Raw genomic sequence first — 26,369 nt, 5'->3', positions numbered from 1 at the left:
CTTGTTTCTATCACAGACATATATATTCCCCCTAGACCACAGCTGGGTGAGATCAGTTATACCCCAGAAGCTTCAAGTCATAAAGAAAAGCAACAACCAGAATGTTCAGAAGGAAGCCTACTTATGACCATAGAAAAGTAAGAAGAAAAGGAAGTTGTGCACAAGAAAATAGAAATCCAGAGCGGGGTTAGGATAGAGCATTCTGCCAGAGTGTTTCAAGTTAAGGTGCTGAGAATAATTGGATAATAAGAGCATCTCTGTGATTCTGGCCGTTTCCGTGTGTGTGTGTGTGTGTATGTAGTGGAGCTGTTTCTGAGAGATACAGTAGAATCCCTAAAAGGTCCTAGAAGGGATGTGGGGACCAAACCAAGGTCTCTAATTAGGCCTGAGCACAAGAGGCTGTCTGGTCAACCACCTGCAGACACAGGGCTCACGCAATGGCTCTCCAATGGCAACCTTCACCCAAGGGCAGGGGACAAGCATCTCCTGTCTAAGCAGGCAAAACCAGACAGCCAGACTCTCATCTTAGACATAGTGTCACACATCGAGAGCTTTTCCCAGCTTCCCACCGGGAAAGAGGGCCCTTGGGAAGCAATGTGGCATGGTAGGCAGAGCTGGCCAAATTGGAATTGAATGCTGGCTTGGCTACTTTCTAGCTGGGTGACCTTGAGGCAACAACCCTCTAACTCTTAGTTTCACTATGGTAAGCTTTAACTCACAGGGGTATCATGCTGTCTGTATCTATATCTCTGTATAGGACTACCTATCTATACCTGTATGTGTATATATGTTCTCTATCTATCTATCTGGGGTTGGGACTTTGCAGGGTCCCTGACCCAAGACAGCTGTTCAGCAAATGGCAGTTCTCATCTGTTCCCTCCCTTCAGACATTCGACCAGTCTGGAACCCCCAACATAATGCAGTAAGGGGTTAAGTCAGAAAAGGGGATTCGGGAGGACTTTGGGGCCGCAAATAAAGGTGAAGCAAAGGATTTATAAAAGGCAATGGCAAACGAGAACTGTGCAAACCTCTTTCTGGGGAGCTGAGGATTGCCCACACCCCTTTAATGAGTAGCCAACCTCCACAAAAGTCACCCTGACCCACTGGCCTCACGGAACAGAGGGGCTATGCTGGCTTGGCAAACTCTTTCTGGGTAATTTGGGGTAAGAGAGGCCAGGACCCCCCGGGGAATCCCATACATTGTTCCTTGCGGTCCCTCCAAAATTATTTTCCAATCTGTTTCGGCCTTGGCCTCGAGCACAGAAAAAGAGAAAACTGATTTTTGCGACCTTTTCTTTGACAGGAACCCAAAAGCTTAGAAGCGGAAGGCATCTACATTTATAGGACTCCAGAGACTGGATTTTGTACTGAGAAAAATAAATGCCTCCTTGGTTTGCAAATGTTCCATCAAGCTGTGGTTCTCAGGCTTGACCAATAGATGGCAGCAATAGCGAGAGCTCAGGCCACCCTGTAGAAACCCCACCTCAAAGAGAAGAGTGAGGAGCAAAGCAAAGACAGGTGCTGGGGGTCCGGAAGGGTGGGGCCACCTTTCACTGGGTGCGCACTATGTGCCCAGCTCTTGGCTGAGTGCTCTACTGTGAGGTGACAACACGGCGAGGCAGGGGTGAGCCCTGTTTTCTTTTTTGTTTTTTGAAGTAAACTCTATGCCCAACGTGGAGCTTGAACTCATGACCCCAAGAGCAAGAGTCGCGTGCTCTACCCCTGACTGAGCCGGCCAGGGGCCCTGGCCCTATTTTCCACAAGAAGAAACTGAGACAAAAAGAGTGGATATTCTTTTCCTGTTATCACACAGCTAGCTGGCATGTGGGAGACCAAGGACAGGGCCAGGAATGTCTGTTTCCCAAGCCACCTCAGCTCTCTGAATCTCCACGGAGTGGGACGGCGGGGGGTGCGAGCTCACTTCACACTCTCCTCTGCACATCCCTCATGCCACTCTCCATGGCCGGTCTGGCTCCCCTTGCCCATCCAAGGCTCTCCCTTGTAATCCAAGCTCATATTCCTCAAGGCCAAGTTTCAGGCCACACTACTCCCTTTCCTGTGCTCTTCAGCACCAACCAGGTGTCTGGGCCTTTGGTACGCAATGTGTGGTGTTTACACGAGTAGTATCAGGCCCGCCTAGTTAGAAGTGCAGAATCTCACCCCGGACCTACTGAACCTGCATTTTAATCGGCTCTCAGGCTGATCTGTGTGCACATTAGAGTTTGAGAAGCACTGGGCTAGCTCGCCTGGTGTGCCAAGGGCCTTAAATGACTCAGATCACAGCTAGCCTATACGGTGGCTAGGGTTCCAGAGGCATCAACCGAGGCAAGGGTCCGCATTAGGAACGTTAGTGGTTTTCAGGCTTAGCCCCCGTTACCAGAAAAAGGACAGCTCTGTCTTTGCCTCCTCTCAATTCTACCTGGTCACGGCTCTGAACGATGAGGCAGCAGGCCCAGCTGCGTGGGCCTGGGAAGCCAGAGGATGGGTCCTAGCCCGAATGCCCAAGCCCCAAGGAGAGGGGGATCCACAATGCCAGGGGAGTGAAACCCTGCCACCCTGGGCCCCCACAGAAAGGAGAGAGAGATGCTAAAAAGATGCCATGCCCTTGGGGTGGTCCAGTGGGCAAGCAGCTGTGGAACCATCTTTTCAAGAGGCAAGGCGGTGGAGGCACTGAAGGGGGATGTGCTCTCCATCGGGCACCAAGAAGTGTTACTCTCCACAAATCAGGCCAGAGACAGGATGAGCTGACCAGAGGCCACGGCACCTCTGGGCGAGATGAGGGCCCCCTGACCAGAATTGTCTGGGCTCCCGTGCAAACCTTCTGCCCACCCTCCCCTAGCCCATGACGACTTACTTACGAGTCCTCTTTTCTTACCTAAGAATCCTATGAAATAATAGGCGTTATTTGGTTTTCCTCCTAATGCCCCTAAAGACTGTGGCATCTTAAAACACTCCTAGAGGGAAAGAGAATGCAAGATTCTCAACTCACTTCTGGACTGCTGCTCACGGATCTCCGTGCTCACATGGCGGTGTGATGGGCAGGCGGCAATGGGCCCGGGTAAAGGAGTGACTTACTTTGAACGCATCAACATAGACAGGGTTGATTTGGTTTATGCCCAGGCGAAGGGGCACAATGAGCAGCAGGGGTTTCCAGGTTGGGCGGCCCGCAGGGGTGCCCTTACTCTGGTTCGAAGCATTCAGAGTGTCGGCGGGGCTCTCACCCACTGTGTCCGCCCTCAAAGGAAGGACACAGCACATTTTTTCTGGAAAGGGAAATCAAGAGAGTTGGGTCAAGGGGTATCGTCATCCGAGATATGCCCAGGGCAAAACTGAGGGCCACCTCATCTCCTGCCTAGAAGCACCACCCCCCCCACCACCAGGGGCCAGCTTGCCCCGCCTCCCACAGGAAGCCCAGGCCACTCCTCCAGCCCTTACTTCTCTTCCTTCTGGCACCTGAGAACTCACCTCCTGCCAGATCTTAGGGGCCCATTGAGAAAATCTTATTTCTCAACTAGTCTGCAAGGGCCTCTGAGACAGGGGCTGTATCTTTTGGTCTCTCTAACCCCATCAGGGAGAGCACATGGTTGGGCCAATGGGGGCCTCGGCAGAAGACCTGTAGGTGATTTAACTGATTATCCTCACTCTGAGTATCCTGCAGGGAAAGGGTCTGGGCCCTTCCAGAGAGAGAGGACCCTCTCATTGTTTTCTTCCTTTCAGAAAGCTGAAAGGGAAGAGAAGAAGAGGCACAGGGAGCCCTGTGCTCCCCGAAGTTTGCCTACTTTGGTGCAGCAGGCCAGGGTCAGTGTCTGTCTGTCTGTCGTTCTCTCTCACACACACATACACACACACCTTCTGAATGTTGAGGAAGGACCTCAACCACCCACCAACCAGGAAGGTAAACAGGCGAGGGACTCACTGATATCTTCAATGACCACTGTGTTATCCATTGAAACATAAACAGCCAAGGAATTCCATTCGTCAAATAAAGCAAGTTTTCTGCAAAGCAATGCACAATGAGGTCAAAATTGGGGAAGAAGGTAACATCAGTGGGGAGCAGTACAATCTATGCCCCTGTCCCTAAAGTCACCGAACACTGAGCCACAGAGAAGTTAGGGTTCGGGTCAAGCTCTGGCCCCCTTGACCGAGAGCTCTGGAACATTCCATGTCCAGGACCCTTGAGAATGCCACAGAGTCACTGTTTTCAAACCCTGAAAAAAAAAAAAAGCCCTGCTTTACAAAATGGAAAAATCTCCCTCACAAGATGAAGTCACCCCTGCTGGGTGAAAGAGAAAAGGTACCAACGTTTCTGCTCCCAAGAGATTTTGTTTTTTCTTCTCAAATAAAAGACATTCTGACTTACTGGGTTTTTTTTTTTCCCTAAAAAGGAAACTGTCATAAATATAAATATATATATATGTATATATATATATATACATATATATAAAATAAATATAAATAAACATTTATATTTATATGTATATACACAATGTATATACACACACACACGTTTGGGAGCATAGATAATACGGAGAATAAGGCCCAGGAAAATGCAGAGAGAGAGAGAGAGAGAGATCTCTTACACCCTTCTCCATGTGCAGTGCAAACACTGTTCAAGAAACTTGGGCTAAAGATGGCCTTGGTGTGGGGCCTCACTGGTCAACAGCTGAAGACAGAGAGCATGCTGAATTGTGTGCCTTCGGAAGGGGTTAGAAAGAAAACCCCTTTCACAGAGGGATCATCTGGGGTCTGAGGAAAGCAGCATGACCATATCTCCCTTATGTTTCCCTGTCGCCCCTCTGAAAGAGGGCATGTTTAACCTGAGTACTTCTAGGATTCTTGGGTAAAGCCCAGTCTCACTGGACAAAAGAGAAAAAAAAAAAAAAAAAACAGGGGCGCCTGGGTGGCTCAGTTGGTTAAGTGTCTGCCTTTGGCTCAGGTCATGCTCCCAGGGTCCTGGGACTGAGTCCCATGTCCAGCTCCTTGCTGGGGGGGTGGGGGGGGCTGCTTCTCCCTCCGCCTGCAGCTCCCTCTGCTTGTGCACACTCTCACAAAGAAAGAAAGAAAAAAACTCATTCTTTTCCTAACCAAAGTAACTCCCAGGAAGAGGTTAATTACCATTAAACTTTAATTTCATTCCTTTTGCTATATTACCTTTCCTTGCTATACTAATACTCTGTTGTTAATGGTAACAATAATAATGAATCAAGACCCGCTTAAATTCTTTTTTTTTAAAGATTTATTTATTTATTTATTTGAGAGAGAAAGAGAGAGAAAAAGAGAAAGAGAGCATGAGATAGGGGAGGGTCAGAGGGAGAAGCGGACTCCCTGCTGAGCAGGGAGCCGGATGCAGGACTCGATTCCGGGACTCCAGGCTCATGACCTGAGCCGAAGGCAGTTGCTTAACCAGTTGAGCCACCCAGGTGCCCGACCCGCTTAAATTCTTTTAAAAATGTATGTTTCCGGGGCACCTGGGTGGCTCAGATGGTTAAGCATCTGCCTTCGGCTCAGGTCGTGATCCCAGGGTCCTGGGATGGAGCCCTATGTCTGGCTCATGGCTCGGCTGGGAGCCTGCTTCTCCCTCTCCCTCTGCCTCTCCCCTGCTCATGCTCTCTCTATATATATATCTCTCTGTCTCAAATGAGTAAATAAAAAAATCTTTAAAAAAATGTATGTTTCCATTTGTCTGTTGTTAAGAACTTCAAATTTTAGAAGACAGAAGCAAACTCTGAGGGATGTCACGTAAAAAACCAACCATTTCAGGCTGGGTCTGGTGCCCGACATGGCCCTTCTGATTCATCTTCTATGCGTTCTACCCTGGCTTCCTATACCAGTTCCCGAAATACTGCCAGATCTTCACTCAGCAGAGTCAACTGTGCCCTCCAAAGGAACTATGGACTAAGGCAAGAAAGTGCTCTCGGAGGGGTGGAACCATTAGCTAGGAGTAAGGCCAAGATATCGATTTCCCTTGGGTCCCCAGGAAACCCAGCCTACTCCCCTCATGAGCACATTTCCAGAGCATTCTGGTTCAGCGAAGACTGGCTAATAACTGAAACAGCACCCCCTCGGTACTTGTCATGGAGCAGGTCCCACCATCATCCTCCGGAGAGCCCAGGAATTGAAGAAGCAAGCTACACCCCAAGGAGTCCAGATGGTTCCAACCTTCTGATGGCCTAAATCCGGCCCCAGATTCTGGATGCCATCTCCATTCATCCTTCAAGTATTCGTTGAGCACCTGTGGGTGCCAGGCAGTTTTATGTGCTAGCGTTATGGCAGTGAATGAAACAAATACAATCTCTGCCCTCCCGGAGTTTGCCCTCAGTGGCAGGCGTCAGGAAGGAGAGGGACAACAGGCAGGTGTAGGTGCTGATGCCACTCACCCCGTTCACTTCTAAAATGTTGGTCTTAGATTCTCCACCTTGCCCCTTGCTGTGGGAGGTGAGTTCTGTGATTTAACAGAACAACGGCAAAAGTAGCACGCTGGGGTACCCGGAGTCTGCTAAGAGATGGCAAACTGATCCCAAGACTCCCTAGGGGTTGGTCTCCTCCCACAGGTGGCGAGCTCCCCGAGGCAAGGACTGTGTTGAGTTTATTTCCATATACCCAGCACTTAGCATGGTAGAGCCACTCAGTAAATATTGAAGGAATGAATGAATGAGGCCTTTTATACTCTACAAGGTGGGAGTCTGGGTCCTGCGTAGGCTGCCTCAGCCTCCGCCGCCACTTAGCATTAGCCCTTTGGCTTCAAAGTGACTGTCAGGCTGATGGTTCTCTGGAAGGTGAGCACCAACCCAGAGAGGGAAGAGACACTGAAGGAGTCCTGAGGTGCCTCCCCATCTACCGGTACCAATGGATACAACTCTGATCTACCAGAACAGATGTCCGCATGCACCCATCTCAAAGAACTGTCAGAGCAAAATGGCTCAGTGGGATGGCAAGAAGAGCTAGACTGATGGGACACAGGGTTAGCAGAAGAGGGGGCATAGGAGACAGAACAGTAAGGTGGACGCCAGACTCTTTTACTTACTTTAACACCTGTGCAACTGTATTTGGTCCAAACCATTCGCCAATTGATTTCCCTTCTCCTACACCCATTTGTGCTGTTTTTATGTGGGGAAAAAAAAGACGTTAGCAAAAGTTCTTCCAGCACGCCACAAGCTCCTAGTTTTTTGCATAAATAATTGAGCAGACGGACAATTCACAGAGCCACATATAAGGCAGGGGATGAGAGCCCCGGGTGCAGACATTGCCTTAAAACCACCGATGTGACCTTACCCATTTGATGGATAGAGTAGCAACAGTCCTTTCTATCTAAGAAGCACTGGAGGATCCGTTGGTATTCTTTGGGTTGTTCTTTTTGTTTCTCCCAGTTCCAGTCTTTTTAGGAAAAGAAATGAGTTAAAGTCATTTTTATAACCGCTTATTCCCTCTCTGCTTATTACCTCTCTTACCGTAACTACGAGGTTAGAAGGAAAACAAAGGAGTTGCAGCTAGAAGGCAGGGGCCGTTGGGTTAGAACATACCTAAGTAAACTTCAATTTTGATGACAAAGACATCTGGAGACATTACTTTCAAAGTCTCAGTGGGTGTAAAGTAAAAGCAAAACAACAAGTTGACCAAGGAGTTGACTTAGCCCAAGGGCTGAAGCTAGATAAATATTACATGAAAACGCCGTCAGAAAAGGCTTTTCTGGTCAGCTACTCTGTGAGCAGGAGGTCGCCACAAAACCCGGAAGTATATCCTTATAACACCCCGACGCCATACTGTCTCATCTCCACACAGACGGCAACGGCTTTGGTCTGTATATTTTGGCAGCATTGCCAAAAGAGTCTCATGGGGAAGTGCTATTTGGACACTCAACAGTGTGCAGGGGATAGACACAATTCACAACTAAGGAAGCTCAAAAAAATTGGCAAGCTGCCATTTTTACACAACTTTGAAAAAGTCCACACTGACCTTTGGAAAAACAAATGCCTTTGCTATCAAGTATTCAAGGTTTCTGTGTGACCAAAACCCAAATAATTACATCTAGAGGAATCCCTTCTGTGCCTTAGGCATGCCCCCCCCCCCCCCCCCCCCCCCGCCCAATGCCCCCCCGCCTATTTATCCCAGGACTCGGGACAACTGTAAAAATTCTCCATAATCTCCGCTGTAGATGATGTGCTTCTCCCATTCCCTCAGCTCTAGGAACTCTGTCTCACGGGACAGCTCTCTGGGGCTTAGTTGGTTTCCGAGACACAAATTTCTTTCCTGAGATTTTAGACAGAGTTTGACTTCACGACTGAAGTATTCTTGAAGTCAAAGGCCATCATCTCCAGAGTCTTCTGATCTCTTTGCTTCCAATAGTTCTGAAACCAAAGTTTTAAACTTTGTAGCCAGCACAGTCTTCAGAAGGTGAAGTGCATCCAACTTTTTTTTTCATCATTTGTCACCAAATTGTCCAAGTCTGGGGAAATCCTGATTAGCTGGCTGCTAAGTACCATTAAATATTGACTGATGACAGTGATAAGTGAGCACTCCACCTTAACTATGAAGTAAGTGAATAGGAAATGCTCCAAAACACGTCTTTTACAAAATTCCATCTTGGAATTTATCTCAGCTGCAAGATTGATTTCCAAATTCTCCCTGCTGTTTGCTTTTCTGCTAAAACAACTCCTACGGCTGACTGTGGGGTTTTATGTCTTCCTCACTTGCTTCCCACAAAAGTCACTTCCAGGAGAATCATCTTGCTGTGTTTTATACACGGGAAGTTAAAGAGAACGGATCTGCTCTGAGCCAGATGCTCACAGTGGAGACATCACTGCACAAGGAGTCGGGAGACCTGCCTTCTCCTCTTCTCCAATCCATGCCTTCTCTTGGCTGTTTGACCCTGGGCAAGTCACCTTACTTCTTGAGCCTCAATTTCTTCATCTGTAAAACTGGAATTATGATACTCCCCAGGAGAAGCAGGTTCAGGTTATTCTAAACCCTGAAGAGAAGGCCTCAAAGCCCTAAAATCTCCCAGGATCTTTCCCATCTGCTCTGGCAACTGCAGCGGGATGCGTGAGACTGCACGAGCGGGGTGGGGGCAGCCAGGGGCGGCGGGGGCAGGGGGGTTGAAGGAATCTCAGGGAGCAACAGCCAATGAGCTCAGCAGGTACCTTCTTATCCAAGGGGTCCTTTTCCTCCCTCATCCCCAGGTGAAACCCGCCTTTCACCCAAGTGCCTGCACGGGCACCCAGCCAAGGTCATCCTCCAGATGCCCACAGAGAAGCACGCACATGGCTCAAGAAAGCAAGACTCAAGGGCTTCAACAAAGATGACCGGAAGGTTCTTAATGAAGTGGCCTCCTGAGAAATCTAATTTAAGGATTCCTTCGGTGCCCAATGGACATTCTCAGCGAACCCAAACCAAAATAGCACCCACTCCCTCATCAAGCACTTCCTTTAGGTCACTTCCATCCTTCACCAGGCAGACATTTTAAATGAGGTCAAGAAACAGACCACCCGCCACACCCTTCTTCCTGCTCTCTTTGTTATCTGACCTGTTTAAGGACTCACTCAAACAATAGTGAAGATGGAAACTCTAAATGACACACCTCCCTCCCTGTTCAATTCTGTCCCAGGAAAATAACTCTGGGGCCGGGTGAGTCACAAGGAAATGCCGGCTGTTTCCTTCTCGTGGGAGGCTTTGGTGACTCGTCGGACCCCCCCCCCCCCCCCCCCCCACCGCCACTGGGGCCTGCAGAGAGCACTGTAGGGCCTTCAGCTCTGTTACTGAGTGTTCCTGACACTCGGCCCCAATGCTAAGCCACCAGCAGGCAGTGCTAATGCAGAGGCCTCTGAGGGAGGACCCATTTAACTCACCCCTTCCCAAGTGTCTGCAGATCAGCGCCTGAGCCAGCATCATTTGGCCGCAGCGTAGCATACATCCCCAGCCAGCATCTGATGAAGGGCCCGTTCCCCCTGTTGGCAAAATGGACGGGAATGACTGTGAGTTCCCTAAATTGCCCTCTCCCAAAACATCAGCGTACGTGGGAATCATCTAAGACAGACAGACAGACAGACACATGGACTCTGAAAAGAGAGGCGAGAGAGACAGCCAGACAGCCAACAGGGTTTGTTAGAGGGTGGGACTTGCAAAGGTGACGCAGGGTTAACGGAAACAGTTTCTATGGCCAAAGACAAAACCAACAAATGAACAAACCCTGCCCCTTACGCTTTCTGCTTGGAGACTTCTTGCTCGGTGTGCACGCAGTTGTGGTCGATGACCGCCAGGTATGACTACCAATACTAACCCACGCCGTATCATTATCTGCCTGACCAAACCTGGCTTTGCTTGGCTCACTTCTCAGGGAGGCCAGTCTTAACCTTAGTTAAGGAATCAGTGCTACCAAGGGGAATTATCGGCATGGTCAAAGAGATCTGGAAGGCTCTTGACTGTGCTAAATATACATTAGGAAGATCTGAACAGCAAGAAGGACAATATAAAATAGAGGAAAGAGTCCTAGATTAGGCATCAGAAGGACTGTCTCTAGGTGCCTGATCCAAGTCTCAACTGTGGATTGGGAACAACAGCACATATACCCTGCCTACCGTCGGGGGATATCATAAACACTGAAGGAGAAAATATCTGTGAAAGGTTATACAACCCACTCAGGATGGTGTAAATATCTGGTGTTAAGCACGTGGCCGTCATTAAAAACGCTACTAATACATGAGAAATGGGCCACATCTCTAAAAGGCCTAAAATCAGTTAATAAATGAAGTAAGACAATGGCTTCCACTTTAAGAATACCTGATGTAACGAAAACCCCACGTATGTGGCCAGCCTGAGCTCAATATCCTTTTTCGAGGTACCAGTGAAATCAGGTAACTTGGATGGCAGAGGAGACATTCTGCTTTCATTATTTTCCATCCCCCCAACATGGAAGTGAAAAACGATGCTAGGAGCACCATCTCACCAGACTGACTTTAAAGAGGGTTATCAGCCTCATAAGACGGCCATGGGGGACCACCCTTTTCCTTTGGTCATGGGGACTGAAGGAGAGTTGCTACAGTAAGACGGGGAGGATTGAGCCAACTCGCCAACTGGAAGGGGGAGCCCTTTGGCTCTTGCTAATGGCGGATTATAGGCCACATTAGTACAGGAAGGATGCAGTGAAGTCCACATAAAGAAGAGATCGTCTATTGCCAAAACGTTGTCAGAGTTGAACTGCAAATGTTCTCAAGCCTTGTGAAGATCTCTTTACCTAGAGAAAGTTAACAGTTCAAAACCACTGGGTACTAAAGATTGTTCTTGGATTGTTTTCCTGCTTGGGTACTCCCTGTGGAGAGCAAACACTGTCCATGTAGACTTGGGTTTGGGGCACTTATCAGAAAAGAGGATATCACTCCAGTTACTAGGTTCAGGCCTGCATCAAAACCAGTCAGACGGATGTTCTCTTAGGAGAACAGCTTCTATCATTTGGATTTGATACTCTTTTCCTACAGGGCCATGATAGCAGGAATAGGCCACCCTACTCACAAAACATTTTACGGATTTTCTCTAAAGGGAGCCTATTATTGACCTGTCTTGTTTTTCTAGACAGCAGCTGGTACTCTAACAGCCTATAATTAGTTCCAAGGAAATCTATAATAATTCATCTTCCAGGGGCAAGGTGCTTTCATTTCATAGGGGCAAGAAAACAAAGGAATTCTTTTCTTTCTCTCAAGGAATAATTGTCTTTAATGATCATGTAGCTCCACAAAGAAGTGGATTACAATTTAGTAAATATTACCCAAATTAGAAGTTTGACTTTCTTCGTGCTCCAGGAAGTAAAACAAGGAATACAATCTGGTGCCTGAACACTTGGAGTTGGACTCAAAAGTATGCTGGCGTGACACCTTAACGCCAAGGAACCATACACGATAAGGCACTTCGGCAATGAAACTTCCAAATAGTTTAAGACTTAACTATTCCCCTAAAGCCCGTTCTTTGCCACAGTGAGCTGTTAATTCTGAGGTTTCTGTGAAGTCACTGATAACCTCAGGCAAGCTATCTACAAGGAAGAAAGCACAGCACAACAAATGATATACCTACCAATTGGTGAAAATTTCCTTCTGTATGTAAACCATAGGCGAGCACTTATATCAGACAACAGCTTAGATTTTTCTGTAATTAAATGTGAAATTACAATTAAATCACCATATCCCGTCTAAAGATATCTGCCTTTGATTTCTGAGTCAGCAGCCAACTCATTTTCAAATAACCAGTCAATTCTATTGTAAGAGGGCTAGGGAAGTGCAGAGGAAACCCAATCTCATCTTAGCCAAGTAATTTCAGCATTCCTCCTCACCTAGGTTTGGACCAGAGCTACTGGCTGGGTGGTTCCTTGTCTCCCTCTCACTGAGCAACATGGGGTCACAGCCAAAAGACAAGGAATAGGAAAAGCAAGGATAACCCACTAGCAAGGCAATCAGCCCCTGCCTGAATGATGACAGTTGGCTGGATCTTTCATCGGTACCCGCTGTCCATTATCTAAAACTGGGGGGGGGGGGGGCGCACATGTGTGTGCATGTGCATATGTTTAACTAAAAAGGAGAGATCCCTGCTAAGCAAATTAAGGGTGTAAAAGTGTGTCCATACTACCTATTGCAACTGGCATTGTAATCTAAATGGATACAGAACATCACAAGTGCTTTTGCGTCTTTCTTCAAAGCATTTCTTGCATTGTGATCAGCTCCTTCCTATCTCCTCCTCTATGCTAGGGCCTTCAAAGAGGATCTCTCCTCAGATAAACAGAAAAAGCAGAGTTGACTCTCTCCAAGCTCAGGCTTCATCTGGGTGCTGGGTTGTTAGCAGTGTTAGGTGAAAAGGTCTTCCCCAATCTATAAGTATATAAGGGTAGGGAAGAAATATCCCAGCCTCTTTCCCATCTAGCTGCAGTGGCTAAAAGTTCTATACGAGGTCAGAATACACCGAGACAGTAACAGTCAGTGGAAGATCGACAACTACAAGACTCCTTAATGTGTGAGAGTTTCTGACAGCCATGGGCTGATTAGAAGTCCCCTAGGTGGCAGCATTTTGAATCTAGACAGAAAAGGACACAAGGGGCATGAGAAGTATGTAGCCCAGGCATTGCAGACTAAGTACTGGTTAGTGATACTAGGAGTGGGTGCATGGTTTATGAAACCCAAGGCTTACAGAATTCAGGGGCTCTCCTTTAAAGAGAAGAATAAAAATATATCTCACTTTTTCAAATTGTACCAACACTTATGACCACATGAACTCCCCGCTAGGGACTCTCGGGGCCTTGGAAGGAACCTATGCAAGCAAGGGGTCTGAGGCTTGAACTCCTCTGGCTGCAAGGCACATATATCCGCCTAGTGGCATTAATGGTGACCAAAATAACGTTCCACCAACCCGACAGGGAAAAATGGACAGAACCTGAACCTCGGGCACCCACTTCATTTGGGTTCTCACAGACAAATGCTACCAAACCTTACCCGTTTTGAGGAGATGCTGTTTCCCCAAGATCCATACCAGCTCATCTGTATCTGGAAATTCTTCTAGGTAGTCAGCAAAAATAGTAATCTGGTTTTCATACTTAGATAAAACTGAAAGAAAAGGAGAGAAACTTACAGCAAAATGTAAAGGAAGGGGTTTGCTTCTGTGGCTTACTGATTATTACCTCTGTCCTGAAAGTGGAAGGTCATTGGCTTGAATCGCATGGAAGCAAATCCTTTTCTTTAAGGAACAAAGATACTCAGGAGGCCTCAAAATCCTTTAGTAGAGGGATTTCCTTTTGACCATCTATCTTTACCTTCCCTTTCTCGTGGTCCCATTTGGCACCATCTCTGAATATTCAGTCGCAGTCATTTCAGAACCTTCCCGTCATGGGGTCTTTTTTGTAAATAGCCACTTAGCTAGCTTCTCCTAAGCAAGAGTGTGTCGAGGTAATACGATAATACCTAATGTTTTCATACCTAACTTCTGCCCACGTCACAGGGAACACTGTGAGGTTTCAAACGGCCAGTGGCTTTGGAAGGGGCTGTGACAAACGTGAAAGCTAACACAGCTGTGAAAATGTAAGATTTCAGCTGGAAGCCCAGATGTTTTCACAGTACTCTTATTTGCCATTTTATTCACATATGACTTCTGCAAAGAAGGATCTTGAAGCTGAAGATAAAACTAACTTGTTCTTGGGATTCACAGATGCCTGCGGTTATCTCTCAAAATAAACCAACTGAATAAAACATAATTAAATGTTGCAGTTCATGGGCCAGACTCCCAGAACTTAGGAGCACATAATGTGGGATGCGGTAAAAGTCACTTTTGTGCCACCTGTGGGGAAAGAGTCTGCTAAAAGAGTTAAGACTGACTTATGAAGGGGTCCTATCTCAAAAGTTCTCTTTAAGCAATTTTCTGAGAGAAAATAATATTGTAGGTGGTAAATAAGTTTCCAAGCTAGCCCACAAAAACCTATTTTAACCTGTAACCAGAGAAATCAAATTGACAGTATATTTCATAGTTCATACTTCAATGCACTGCAAGTTCAAAGCTAACACATCCAACACCCACCTTCTCTGAGCTCTTGGAGGCTCCCTGGCTCCTATGGGGAAGGGAGCTCAGAGAGAGTAGGGGCCCTTTTGTGCACCTCCAAGCAGCTGCAGGGACTCTCCCAAAGCAGCCCCTGAAAGCCCCGTGGGAATAGTTTTCCTGTAAAAATGACATTGTGAGATATGTTTAACCCACTTGAAAGGAGGAATTGTTTTCTTTTGGCTTTGTTTTCTAAGGCAGGAGCATGCTGTTTTCATAGAAATAAACGTTCCTAAATATAAATGAGTCCTATCTGATCATGAAAACAGGTCCACCTGCTCAAAATACTTGGCTGGAGGCTGAAGTTATACTTTGCATAATTTGTGCAAATGGAAGTTACGATTTGTTTCAAGTTACACTTTTAGAAACACACTACCCAGGGATACTGCTTTTCTTGAAACTTATTACAGAAGCCCAATCTTTCAGGGATTTAAGTAGCTTTTCTCCTCAGGATGTTTTTCATCATTAAGGTTAGAGGCTCCGGCAGTATTTCAAATCTAAAGAGGTTAGAAATGAGGCAGTCATTTTGTTCCCCAGCGAAAGCTCATCACTGCCGAATCTGCCAGGGAAACTGTGCCATCTTACCCTTTCTTCCACTGGCCTCAGCCTCTGGCCCAGGCCCAGGAAATACCAGGCTAAAAATGACCACCCAGGTCAGGCCATCCCCAGGAGGTGGTGGACTGAGGTGGTGTAAGTCACACCATGTACCTTCCCACCCTACTCTCTACCCCTCACAGGCAGGAGAAATCAGGTCAAAATGACCATCCAGTGTAGCCTAGAAACAGAGTCAGAAAATAAGGAGCTTGAGAGGAGTGCAGGAAAGGGGCAGCCTGTCTGGCATTCCCTTGGTGGGGTGAGGAAGGGCGGCACTGGATGAACGTACAGCATGTATGCATATAAGCCTTGGGTCTTTTTTTAGTACTGGCCAAACAACAACAACAACAACAACAACAACATTTCCCTATCGCCAACCCTGTCTCAGTGAGTCATGGCCCAGCCATCTGGTCAAATTAGTACAGCCCCTTCAAGCCTGTGAGAACTGTGCTGCTTCGTTTGGATGGCCCTGACAAAAATGGTAGCCAGAGAATTGTCCCCTTGCTCTTCAGCACTTCTCGGGCCAGCAAGAAGGTCGTTACTGTCTGTATTCTTCCTGATTCTCCCCTTAGAAGATGGACTCCCAGAATGCGGTGTGTCAGGCTACAGCCAGCCCCCGGTGAAGCTACGTGGATGAAGCAAATGAAAGCCAGAACGGAAGATGAGGTTAACAGAAGCAAAGAACGGTAACATGGGGAGGGTATATCCAGGAGAGTCTGGCTATGAAAGGGGAATAGGTCGTCCACAAGAACTCAGAGCAATGAAGAAGCAAACTGGGACATCACTGAGGTGCAGAACTGAAGTCGCGTTTCCAACAGAATCACTTCTGACTAACAGTCCTTTTTAAAAAAATTTTTTTTTCATACACTACCTTTATCTTGTCTTAAAAACAAGAAACAAGACATCAGCCCCATCTGAGTTCCTGCCCTTTCAGCCTGTTGAAAGAGATAGGAATTATACAGGCAGAGCTACAAAGACCACAGCTGGGTGGACCAAGAATTTGCTTCTACAAGGTCTGATGAACAACAGGCTTAACTCTGTTCCATTTTACTTTAATAATGATTATTGCACTGAAGTCTCTGCTGGGTTGGCTTAGTGGTCAGCTAAAAACTGAACAAAGACTTCCTTAAACTCCTGGAGACAGCAAGTCTCCCAGTCTTGGCCAAGAGGCTCTGTGTACATGTTGGGACATGCTTCCACACTCAGCCAGGCAGGTGATAACTCTGCCTTAGTCTTCCCTTGTGCAGAGTTTGGGATCAGCCAGAGTGAAAGCTTAGAGCCCCCTCAGGTCTTTCCTGAGCATGTACACAACACTGGGAATATACGCAGCCCTGAGTATGCAGATAGTCTTCTAGATTCCCAGGGGTATGCCCCAACTTTTCAAGCTCCAAGACATGCTACTCCTTAGCTTTTTCTTTTCTTTTTTTTAAGATTTTGTTTATTTATTTGACAGAGAGAGACACAGCGAGAGAGGGAACACAAGCAGTGGGGAGTGGGAGAAGGAGAAGCAGGCCTCCCGCAGAGCAGGGAGCCCGATGCGGGGCTCGATCCCAGGACCCTGGGATCATGATCTGAGCTGAAGGCAGACGCCTAACGACTGAGCCACCCAGGTGCCACCTTCCTTAGCTTTTTCTTTTAAGCTTTTTGGTTATCTACTGCCTCAGGCAGCCATGAAGTTAATCAATTACCTCTATAATGGTTTTCTTATTTTATCATTTTATTTTTAATTGAAGTATAGATGACATACAATATTATATTAATTCTAGGTGTACCACACAGTGATTTGACAATTTATACATTACTCAGTGGTCACCACAATAAGTGTAGCCACCATCTGTCACTGTATAAAATTATTACAATATTATTATTATTTTTTAAAGATTTTATTTATTTATTTGAGAGAGAGAATGAGATAGAGAGAGAGAGCATGAGGGGGGAGGGTCAGAGGGAGAAGCAGACTCCCTGCTGACAGCAGGGAGCCTGATGCGGGACTCGATCCCGGGACTCCAGGAGCATGACCTGAGCCGAAGGCAGTCACTTAACCAACTGAGCCACCCAGGCGCCCCACAATATTATTGACTATATTCCCTATGCTATACTTTCAGTCCCCATGACTTATTTATTTTATACTGGAAGTTTATACCTCTTAATCCCTTTCACCTATTTTACCCATTCCCTCACCCCTTTCCCCTCTGGCAACCACCAGTTTGTTCTCTGTAATTATGAGTCTGTTCCTGGTTTGTTTGTTTGCTTGTTTTGTTTTTTAGATTCCACATACAAGTGAAATTATTTCTCTGCCTGACTTATTTCATTTAACATAATACCCTCTAGATCCAACTATGTTGTCACAAATGGCAAGATTTCATTTGTTTTTATGGTTGAGTAATATTCCATTATACACACACACACACACACACATACACACACACACATCTTCTTTATCCTTTCATCTACTGATGGACAGTTGGGTTGCTTCCATATCTTGGCTAGTGTAAATAATGCTATAACAAACATAGGGGTACATATATCTTTTCTAATTCATGTTTTTGTTTTCTTCAGGTAAATACCCAGAAATGGAATTACTAGATCATATGATATTTCTATTTTTAATTTTTGAGGAACCTCCATACTGTTTTCCATAGTGGCTGCACCTCTAATAGTTTTATTAAAAAAAAAAAAGCCCCTGTCCCTCCAAATCAGGGCAAATAAATACAGTCTTGCAAGTGGGGTCTTCCAAGGAACCATCAGAAAGATCAAATAATGACAATTCTCTAAAAATGAGGCTTGGGATGCCTGGGTGGCTCAGTCAGTTAAGCATCTGCCTTCGGCTCAGGTCATGATCTTGGGGTCCTGGGATCAAGCCCCAAGTCAGACCCCCTGCTCAGTGGGGAGTCTGCTTCTCTCTCTCCCTCTGCCCCTGCCCCTCCCCCTGCTCATGCTCTCTCTCCCTCTTTCTCTCTCTCTCTCTCAAATAAATAAATAAACTCTTTTAAAAAATAAAATAAAAACGTGAAGTTCCTTTACAGGAACTTCAACCCCATTCTGTGTCCTGCAATGGCTGTCAGGCTACTGGCTTTCCCTGTGATTGGAGGCTGTACATTCCCAAGGCTCCTACAGGGCTGGAGAGCAAGGGATGGGCATAGGCCAAGTGAAAACACCATGAAGCTTACTATTCTTACCAAAATGCAGCTGCTTTTCTTGAATAAATACTCCCCAGATTGTTGCAAGCCTTTGGTGAATGTCCACAGTTCTGAAAATGTTGATTCTGACCATTTTTGCCAGTTTTTTCCATTGCTAGAATAGATACTTTTCAGAGGCCCTCACTCTGCCATTTCTGCTATGTCTTACTTTAATACGTTTTCCCATCATTGACTAGAGTTCTAAGGGTTATTTCATAAAATTGCAAGCAAATGAGAAAATGGCTCTGAACGACACATCTTCTAATAGGGCTTACCAGAGACACTTGTACATGAAGGCTCCTAGATTCTGTGGGGCTTGTGTCCCACAAACAACACAAATTCTCTAAAGTGAAATGTCATGGTCACAGAATCTCAGGGCCAGAAGGGGCCGAGATACCGCAGCATATCTTCCTTGTAGGCCACCTGATTCCAAAAGCATGCCAGGATACTGCTGATTCCAGAACAGCCTTCTCAGCAGTACATATATATTTAACATACTATCACATAACAGCTTCAAAAACACAAGAAAATGTCCATGGAAGATAGGTATGGTAAGGGTCGAATATTCATTAATATATTCATTCTGTAAACTTTTACTGAGTACCTACTATGTGCACAGAGGTTAAAACATCACTGAGCTGTAGCATCCATCCTCCAAAAGCTTTTAATCTAGTGGAGAGGATAGGTCTGGAAACAACTAATAACAATAAGTACTATAATAAAGGAAAGTGATGTAATGTACAGCATGGGGAATATAGTCAATAATATTGTGATAATTTTGTACAATGACAGATGGTAATTAGCCCTACCAAGGTGATCATTTCATAATATATCAAAATATCAAAAAAATCAAAATACTAGGTTGTACACCTGAAACTAATAGATTATTGTGTGTCGAGTATAACTCCATAAAGAAAGAAAGTGATGTGGAAAGCAACAAATGATTAATTCCAACTGGGGGTGAGAAGGTGGTATCTGAGCTGAGCCTTAATGGAAATAAGATATAAGTGGGAAGGGGGAAGGGAAGAAATTCCTGGTTGAGGGAACATTAAAAGGATTTGGCAAGCAACTGAATGTGGGGTGGGGTTGGGGGGGGGAGAGAGAGAGATACAGAGAGAGAGGGAGGGAGAGAGACAAAAATAACTTGCAGTTTGCAAGTGTGGATGATTAAATGGGAGCAGAAAATCATGATGTGGGGTAGGGAGATAAAGTGTGATCTAGCCAGAACCTGTAGGACTCATGGGTTTGGTTGATAAAAGGAGGGGGTTAAAGAAAAAAAAAGTGGAGGAAGTCAACCTGCACAGGGATTGTGAAGAGGGACATGGTAGACAGCAGGTAGATTGGCAGAGCCTCGGGAGGCAGGTGGAATTCAAAACAACATAGCTCAGCCTAAAATGTGCTTTCACCCCCTTCCTCCTGGGTCCACTCAGTGTTCTGGTCTCGCCAGCCTCTGCCCATCCAGGCACACACCCTGCCCCATCTGCCATTTCTCTTCCTCCCACTGCCCTGCTTTCCTGACAACCAAGAACCTAGAAAATAGAGAAGTGGACAACAATTCTCATCATTTCAAGGGGGATTGTCATGTCCCAAACTGCAAGTTTTCTTGAATGTATTCAGCAAGTCAAATCCTAGCGATGCTGGGTTGTCAAATAGTGCAGAAGACGTGAATGATTTCTCTACAGACCAGTATAAACTTTGGCACCCCAAGAAAACATGTATCATTTTAGACTTACAATACAGAACCTTAACCGAAGGGTTAGGATTCAGCTAGACTTTATGGCTTTAGGAGATTCTATTGAACTGACTGGTGCTGGCTGCACCTCACAAATTTCAGGGCAAATTCAGCAAAGGGATAACCAGTCCGGTTGGTGAGGGACCACTGTTAAGTGACTGACAAACGATAGTACTCTTTACAGCTAGAAAAGTCAAGTGGGCCATAAATAACTTGGCCTCACAAAATAAAACATTTGTTACAGATTTCAGTCAATTCATCCTACTGACAATGGCAGTAAGAATCAAATGAAATGCAAAATTGGACTCTCTGGTTTTCCTTTAAAGTGATTCTTTTGGGGGCACCTGGGTGGCTCAGTCAGTTAAGCGTCCAACTCTTGATTTTGGCTTAGGTTGCGATCTCAGGTCATCAGATCAAGCCCCATGTCTGGCTCTGCACTCAGTGGGGAATCTGCTTGAGATTCTCTCTCTCCCTTTCCCTCTATCCCTCCCCCGCCTCTCTAAAATAAAAACGAGTAAATCTTTAAAGTGATTCTTTTGAAAAACTTGTTGCTTCTTTAAGTATATTTTTGTTGTTGTTCTCACTTAAGGACAAATTATTGTCTGCTATCTGCTGACTGAAATGCATTTAGAAACATCCATGAGGAAATGGGATTCCATGCACGAACTGGTAAGGAATGCACCTAACACACAGATCACTGCACCTCTAAATTGCTGCCCCTTTTTGCTTTTGATAAGGTAACTCTGCTCTTTTTGGAGAGATGCATTTTTCAGAAGAATAAAAAGATGCCATTTTGGTGAGGCTTATCTTCGTTGATAAGACAGAGAAGGCAGGACATTGGATGGATGGATGGATGGATGGATGGATGGATGGATGGATGGATAGATGGATGGATGGATGGGTGTATAAAAAATATTTGATTGGCTTTATAATTCAAGACTTGAGGCAACTATCCCACAAACTGAGGTGAGAATCACCTTGATTACTTATCAACAGGTTTTGTTGTTAAGACTCAATCTACTAAGTGCAAAGTGTGGTTGTATTCCCAAGTTGCCGTCATGCAGTTGGTCCAAAAAAAGTCCCTGTGGTATTGTATCTTTGATTTTGGACAGTATCCAAACCAAAAGAACAGGAATACTCAAATATAGGGCTTACGATTCATGTAGGGAGCAAGATATCATAAAAATATTTAGCAAAAATGAAGAATATATCAAATAATTTTTCTCTAACATAAAAACTGTGGAGCCACCTGGGTGGCTCAGTCAGTTAAACGTCAGACTCCAGATTTCAGCTCAGGTCATGATCTCAGGGTCGTGGGATCAAGCCCCAGGTCGGGCTCTGCACTGGGCACGGAGCCTGCTTAAGATTCTCTCTCTCCCTCTCCCTCTGCCCCTCCCGCCCCCACACATGTGCATGCCCTCTCTCTCTCTAAGAAAAAAATGTGGTGTTTTTTTTTGGCAGGTGAAGAAAAGGAGGAATCACTCCTCACCCCTCTTAAAAATAGCTCTAGCCTAGGAAAACTAAAGTTTAGGTTCTAGTCCTACCCTGCCACTTACTAGTTATGTGACCTTGGAGAACTTACTGCACTTCTTTGGGCCTTAGATTCTCCATCTATAAAATGAGCAGTGTGTTTTTCAAATAGCACATTGTAACTGCTCAGCAGGCTGTGAAATCTACACAGTGGGTCGCAACCAGCATTTTTAAAAAATGAAATTAAATAGAACGGAAAAATATTAGAACATATCACATGTAATAAGGATTAATATCATTTCATGAGACTTGTTTGTGTGTATATAAACTGGGTGGCAATATACAATGTATGTCCCATTGTATTGTTGGATCAAAAAAGTTGGAAAGCCAGTGGTCTAGACCTACACTGTCCATACGGTAGCCACTAGCTACATCCAGCTGCTCACACTTAAACTGATTAAAATTAAATACAACTAAAATTTAAGTTACTCAGTTGCACTAGCCCCATTTCAAGCACTCGATAGCCACATGTGGCTAGTGGCTACCACAGTGGACAGCACAGCTATAGGATAGTCCCATCATCACAGCAAGTTCTGTTGGGCAGGCCTATCCTAACAACCTATCTATGGTTCTGTAGGAGGTAGAGGTAGGGTGGGTTGTCAGGAGGGGTACCTCAAGCTCTGGTGAAAGAAGATGGGTTTACTTGTCTCTTTCTTTTAAGAGAGTCTGTATGTGAATTTCTAAATAAGTGAGCCAACAATTATTTACTAAGTTCTGTACTTGGTTCTGTGAGGGATACAGAGGATGTATCCCCAGAAACATTCACTAAATGTTAAATGAGCAATCAAAGGCATCATAAAAGCATAGTATCTAAAGATATGTGCCTTACGTCCATGAAAAAATCTAACAATAAAGGGCAATGCATAAGCAAGTGTTGATAATAACCGAATGCTAGCAAAATCCAGAAAAGGGGGAAATCAATGAGCATTAGAGCTATCAGGAATGATTTCGAAGAGGACATGGGATTTTAACTGGTGCTTAAATGATTGCTTCAACTAGGATGAACAGAGATAAGACAGGAGAAAATTCCAGATTAGGGGAATACTATGAAGTATGTGTGTGTCAGAGAGGGGGCTAAGTTCTGGAGAATACTGGGCAATGAGATTAGAGAGAGGCCCGGGACTGGATGGTAGAGGGTACAAAGCAAGCTGGTAGAGTCCAAGTCGCAGCCAAGCAACAGACAGCTTTCGGAGCGAGTTCACATGATCCTTGAGGCAGCCTCTTGAGACGGCCAGGGCAGAGATCATTGCTTTCAGTTTAGAGTTGAAGGAACTGAGTTTCAGGGAGCTGATGAGACTTGCCCGGAGTCATATTAGCTAGTGAGCAGTATAACCAGGATTCAAAACAAGTTAACCTTACTCTCCATCCGGTATTCTTCCCACTATACCTTGCTGTTAAAATAAAAGCTGCATCCAAGGCATTGGAGACAAGGGACAGCAATGAGAAAGTTGTTGTAATAATCCAGACATGAAGTGGTGAAGGCCTGGCCTAAGGTGGAAACAAATCAGATGCTCTGGTCATTTAACATACTATAAAAGAAACTGACAATGCAGTACCCACTGTTTATAGGGCAGAGTAAGTGTAGACAGTCCAAGGTTAGAAGAGTACAATTATTTTTTTTTAGTTTAATTATTTTTAACTGGAAGTGATCTAAACTACTCCAAAGGCATAAATATTAACAATATAATTCATATACTGTGTCCAGATTTTTCCAGACAGCTGAAGCAATGTTTTGGACACGGTTCCTAAGCAAACAACTCTTTATGTGTCTATGCATTTTTATGAGCCATTTCTGTCTTGCTAGTGTTTCCTTCCTCTGTGAATTTCAATGTTCATTTCTCAGAACTAATTGGTCATATGATCTCTTACCTCATCTAGATTTCCACTGACAAAGGACTAGTGCAAAAAAGTCAAGGAGCTACAGGCCTTGAAGTTTTTCCACACTATTTAGTAAAAGTAATTATTGGCAATTAATTAATAATAATTTACTAAGAAAATACTAAAAAACACAATTACCAGACTAATCTTAAAGGATCTCTTCACTTTTGTCATTGAGCTGCTCAAAAACTTGCTCGGGCTTCCAAGATTGCTCCAACTGATAGGAGTCAAATATGAACTCATCAGCCTGGAATTTAAGGCTCTCTCCAATATGGCCACCTTCTACATTTATATTTGTTCTCCACTGCTTATTATTCCTTCAGGAGATCTACTCTTTTTGGCCAGAAGAAACCATATGATACACTGGAGGCTCTCTGCTCATTCATGTCCTACTTATATTTAAGTCCCACCTCAAATGCTACTTTCTCTATGAACCCTTCTTCCCCAACTTTCCCATCAAGAAGTATTTTTTCCTTCTTCTAAGCTTCTACAGTCCCATATTTTTATCTCTTTTATGGCACTGGGCACTTTGTTCTCTAGATTATTATTATTTGCAGGCATGTCATCTCTCTGCTATTGGAACAAACTCCCATCTCAGTCCACATAATGCTTATCTCCATATCCCCTAAAGCTCCAGTCATAGGGCCTTGCAAGAAGTTGTCCCCTAAGGCCCATCAAATGTTTATGGAATGAATGGGCACACTGACAAAATTCTAAAAGCTGGTTTAGGGGCGCCTGGGTGGCTCAGATGGTTAAGCTCTGCCTTTGGCTCAGGTCATGATCCCAGGGTCCTGTGATCGAGCCCTGCATCGGGCTCCCTGCTTGGCGGGGAGCCTGCTTCTCCCTCTCCCTCTACTGTTCCCCCTGCTTGTGCTCTCTCTGTCAAATAAATAAATAAAATCTTTAAAAAAATAAAATAAAAGCTGGTTTATACATTTATACAAACATCAATTTAACAATCCTTTGTGGAAGTACCTACCATATGGCCAACATTGTACTAGGCCTTGGGGATAGTAACACGTGTTAAGCAATCCCAAGTCTAATGGGAAGAGAGAAAGAGAGAGAGTTCATTTTTATGTGGCATGGTCAGTGTTTGCACGGGGGAGCTAAGGAAGCACAGCAGAGGACCACCTAAGCCAGCCTAGGGTACAGAGAAGGCTTGGGGAAGAGAGGTGATGACAGGACAGCCTTAAATGATCAGAGCTAAGCAAATAGGGTAGGAGAAGGATGTTCCAGGCAGAGGAGCAGCTTGGACCAAAATGCCAAGGGCTGAGAGACTGTGGAATGGTGAGGCCACGTGGAGACTGTCAGGGGTTGAGGCTGGAGAGGCAAACCAGCCTAGGAGATGTTGGCCTTGGAAGCCTTGGTAAGGCTCCTGGACTTAACCCAGGCTTCATGGAGCCCCTGAACGCTTTCAGACACACTCAGGAGGAAGTCTGGGTATCTCACCATGAGCAGAATAGAAACAGGGCAACAAGTAATTGCCTGTGATGCCAATCTTAGTTGTTGGCTTGTAAACATGATTAAATTAACTTCTGTTAAAAACAAAAAACAAAAAACAAACCAAACCTAAGTGACCATCTTTGTCAGGGAAGGGGTTAAGGTGGGTCTCTGTCTTGGGGCATGCTCACTGGTTCAGCACAATGGGAGAAACTCTCGAGTCCTTTCCAGGAACAGTAACTCTTCATTTAGGGCACTTGCCCAGTTTTTGCCTCTGTTTACAATCACCTCACCCGCTTCCCAGACCACGGGAATTTTCCCCATACCCTTTCAACATCACACTTCATTAGTAAACATTGCCAGCAGACATATGATGTTTAAAAATTCTTTACCTTTGATGTCATGTAAAATTATACTGCCAGAGTTAAGTTTTTGGACTGCATAAAATTATACATGTACCTTCACTTACAAAACAAGAGTTGTATTCCAAGTTAACCCTAGGGCAAATTTCTGTAAAGTGAACTTGAGTTTCCAAAATTATTTTGTCATTATTTGAGCCACATTGCCCCCCAAAAAGACAGCTTTATTCCATCTAAAAAAGATGCAGCTTGCAATAAAATGGCTCCTCATCCCTGACGCACACTATGTACCAGACACCAGGAAAATAAATATCTATCTACTGAAAAGCATGAAAGACCCAGCGCACCAACCACAGCAAAAATACTCTCCAGTATCTGCCAGGCAGAAAACCTTGATCTGCTAAACAAAACACAGATTCATTTTTAACTCCTAAAGTGGGGTTTCTTATAAGATGCCCAGCCATCAGTTCTTTCATTAATACTAAGTTAACTTATTCTAAGTTAAAAATGTCTTTTTATTGCACCTACCCTGGCGACTCCACTCCTAGGTTTATGTCCAAGAAAAATGAGTGCCTGTGTCCATGGAAATATATGGTCAAAAATGTTCATAGCAGCTTTATTCATAATATCCAAAACCTAGAAACCATCCAAGTGTCCATCAATGGGGTGCTATTAACACAGTGTTAGTGTTCTCCCCAAATTCATATGTTGAAGCCCTAATCCCCAGTATGATGGTATTTGGAGGTGGGCCCTTTGGAAGGTAATTAGGTCATGAGGATAGAATCCCCGTGAGTGGGATCAGTTCCCTTATAAGAAGAGACACCAGAGAGATGATCTCTCTCCATCGTGTGAGGACACAATAAGAAGGTAGCCATTTGCAAGTCAGAAAGAGAGACCTCACCAGAGACCAAACCTGCTGGTGCCATGGTCTTGAGCTTCCCAGCCTCCAGAACTGTGAGAAATAAATGTTTGTTGTTTAAGCCATCTGGTCTATGAAGTTTTGTTACAGCAGCGTGAACAGACTAAGACAAGGAGGATGGATCAACTGTGGTGAAACATTCATAGCAATGGTACACAGCAACAAAAAAGAACTAATATTAT

The 26,369-nt window shown here is 45.0% G+C and overlaps 1 protein-coding gene across 1 annotated transcript in view; it reads right to left on the bottom strand.

Moving 5' to 3' along the window:
* ATG4A (autophagy related 4A cysteine peptidase) overlaps positions 1-26,369 on the bottom strand; it is a 53,831-nt gene that overhangs the window by 5,193 nt on the left and 22,269 nt on the right. Inside the window, exons 2-11 of the mRNA XM_035006884.1 lie at positions 13,464-13,574; positions 12,058-12,129; positions 11,135-11,227; positions 10,195-10,340; positions 9,843-9,941; positions 7,273-7,374; positions 7,025-7,097; positions 3,917-3,996; positions 3,076-3,263; positions 2,876-2,954 (exon numbers count right to left, since the gene is read on the bottom strand). Of these exons, the coding sequence (XP_034862775.1) occupies positions 2,876-2,954; positions 3,076-3,263; positions 3,917-3,996; positions 7,025-7,097; positions 7,273-7,374; positions 9,843-9,941; positions 10,195-10,340; positions 11,135-11,148 (781 nt within the window). The 5' untranslated portion in view covers positions 11,149-11,227; positions 12,058-12,129; positions 13,464-13,574. The remainder of the gene's footprint in view (positions 1-2,875; positions 2,955-3,075; positions 3,264-3,916; positions 3,997-7,024; positions 7,098-7,272; positions 7,375-9,842; positions 9,942-10,194; positions 10,341-11,134; positions 11,228-12,057; positions 12,130-13,463; positions 13,575-26,369) is intronic.

The sequence above is a fragment of the Mirounga leonina genome, unplaced genomic scaffold (assembly GCF_011800145.1).
Source record: "Mirounga leonina isolate KUSES-001 unplaced genomic scaffold, KU_Mleo_1.0 Mir_101664, whole genome shotgun sequence".
Classification (NCBI taxonomy): Eukaryota; Metazoa; Chordata; class Mammalia; order Carnivora; family Phocidae; genus Mirounga; species Mirounga leonina.
This window is presented reverse-complemented; position numbering and strand designations above follow the sequence as displayed.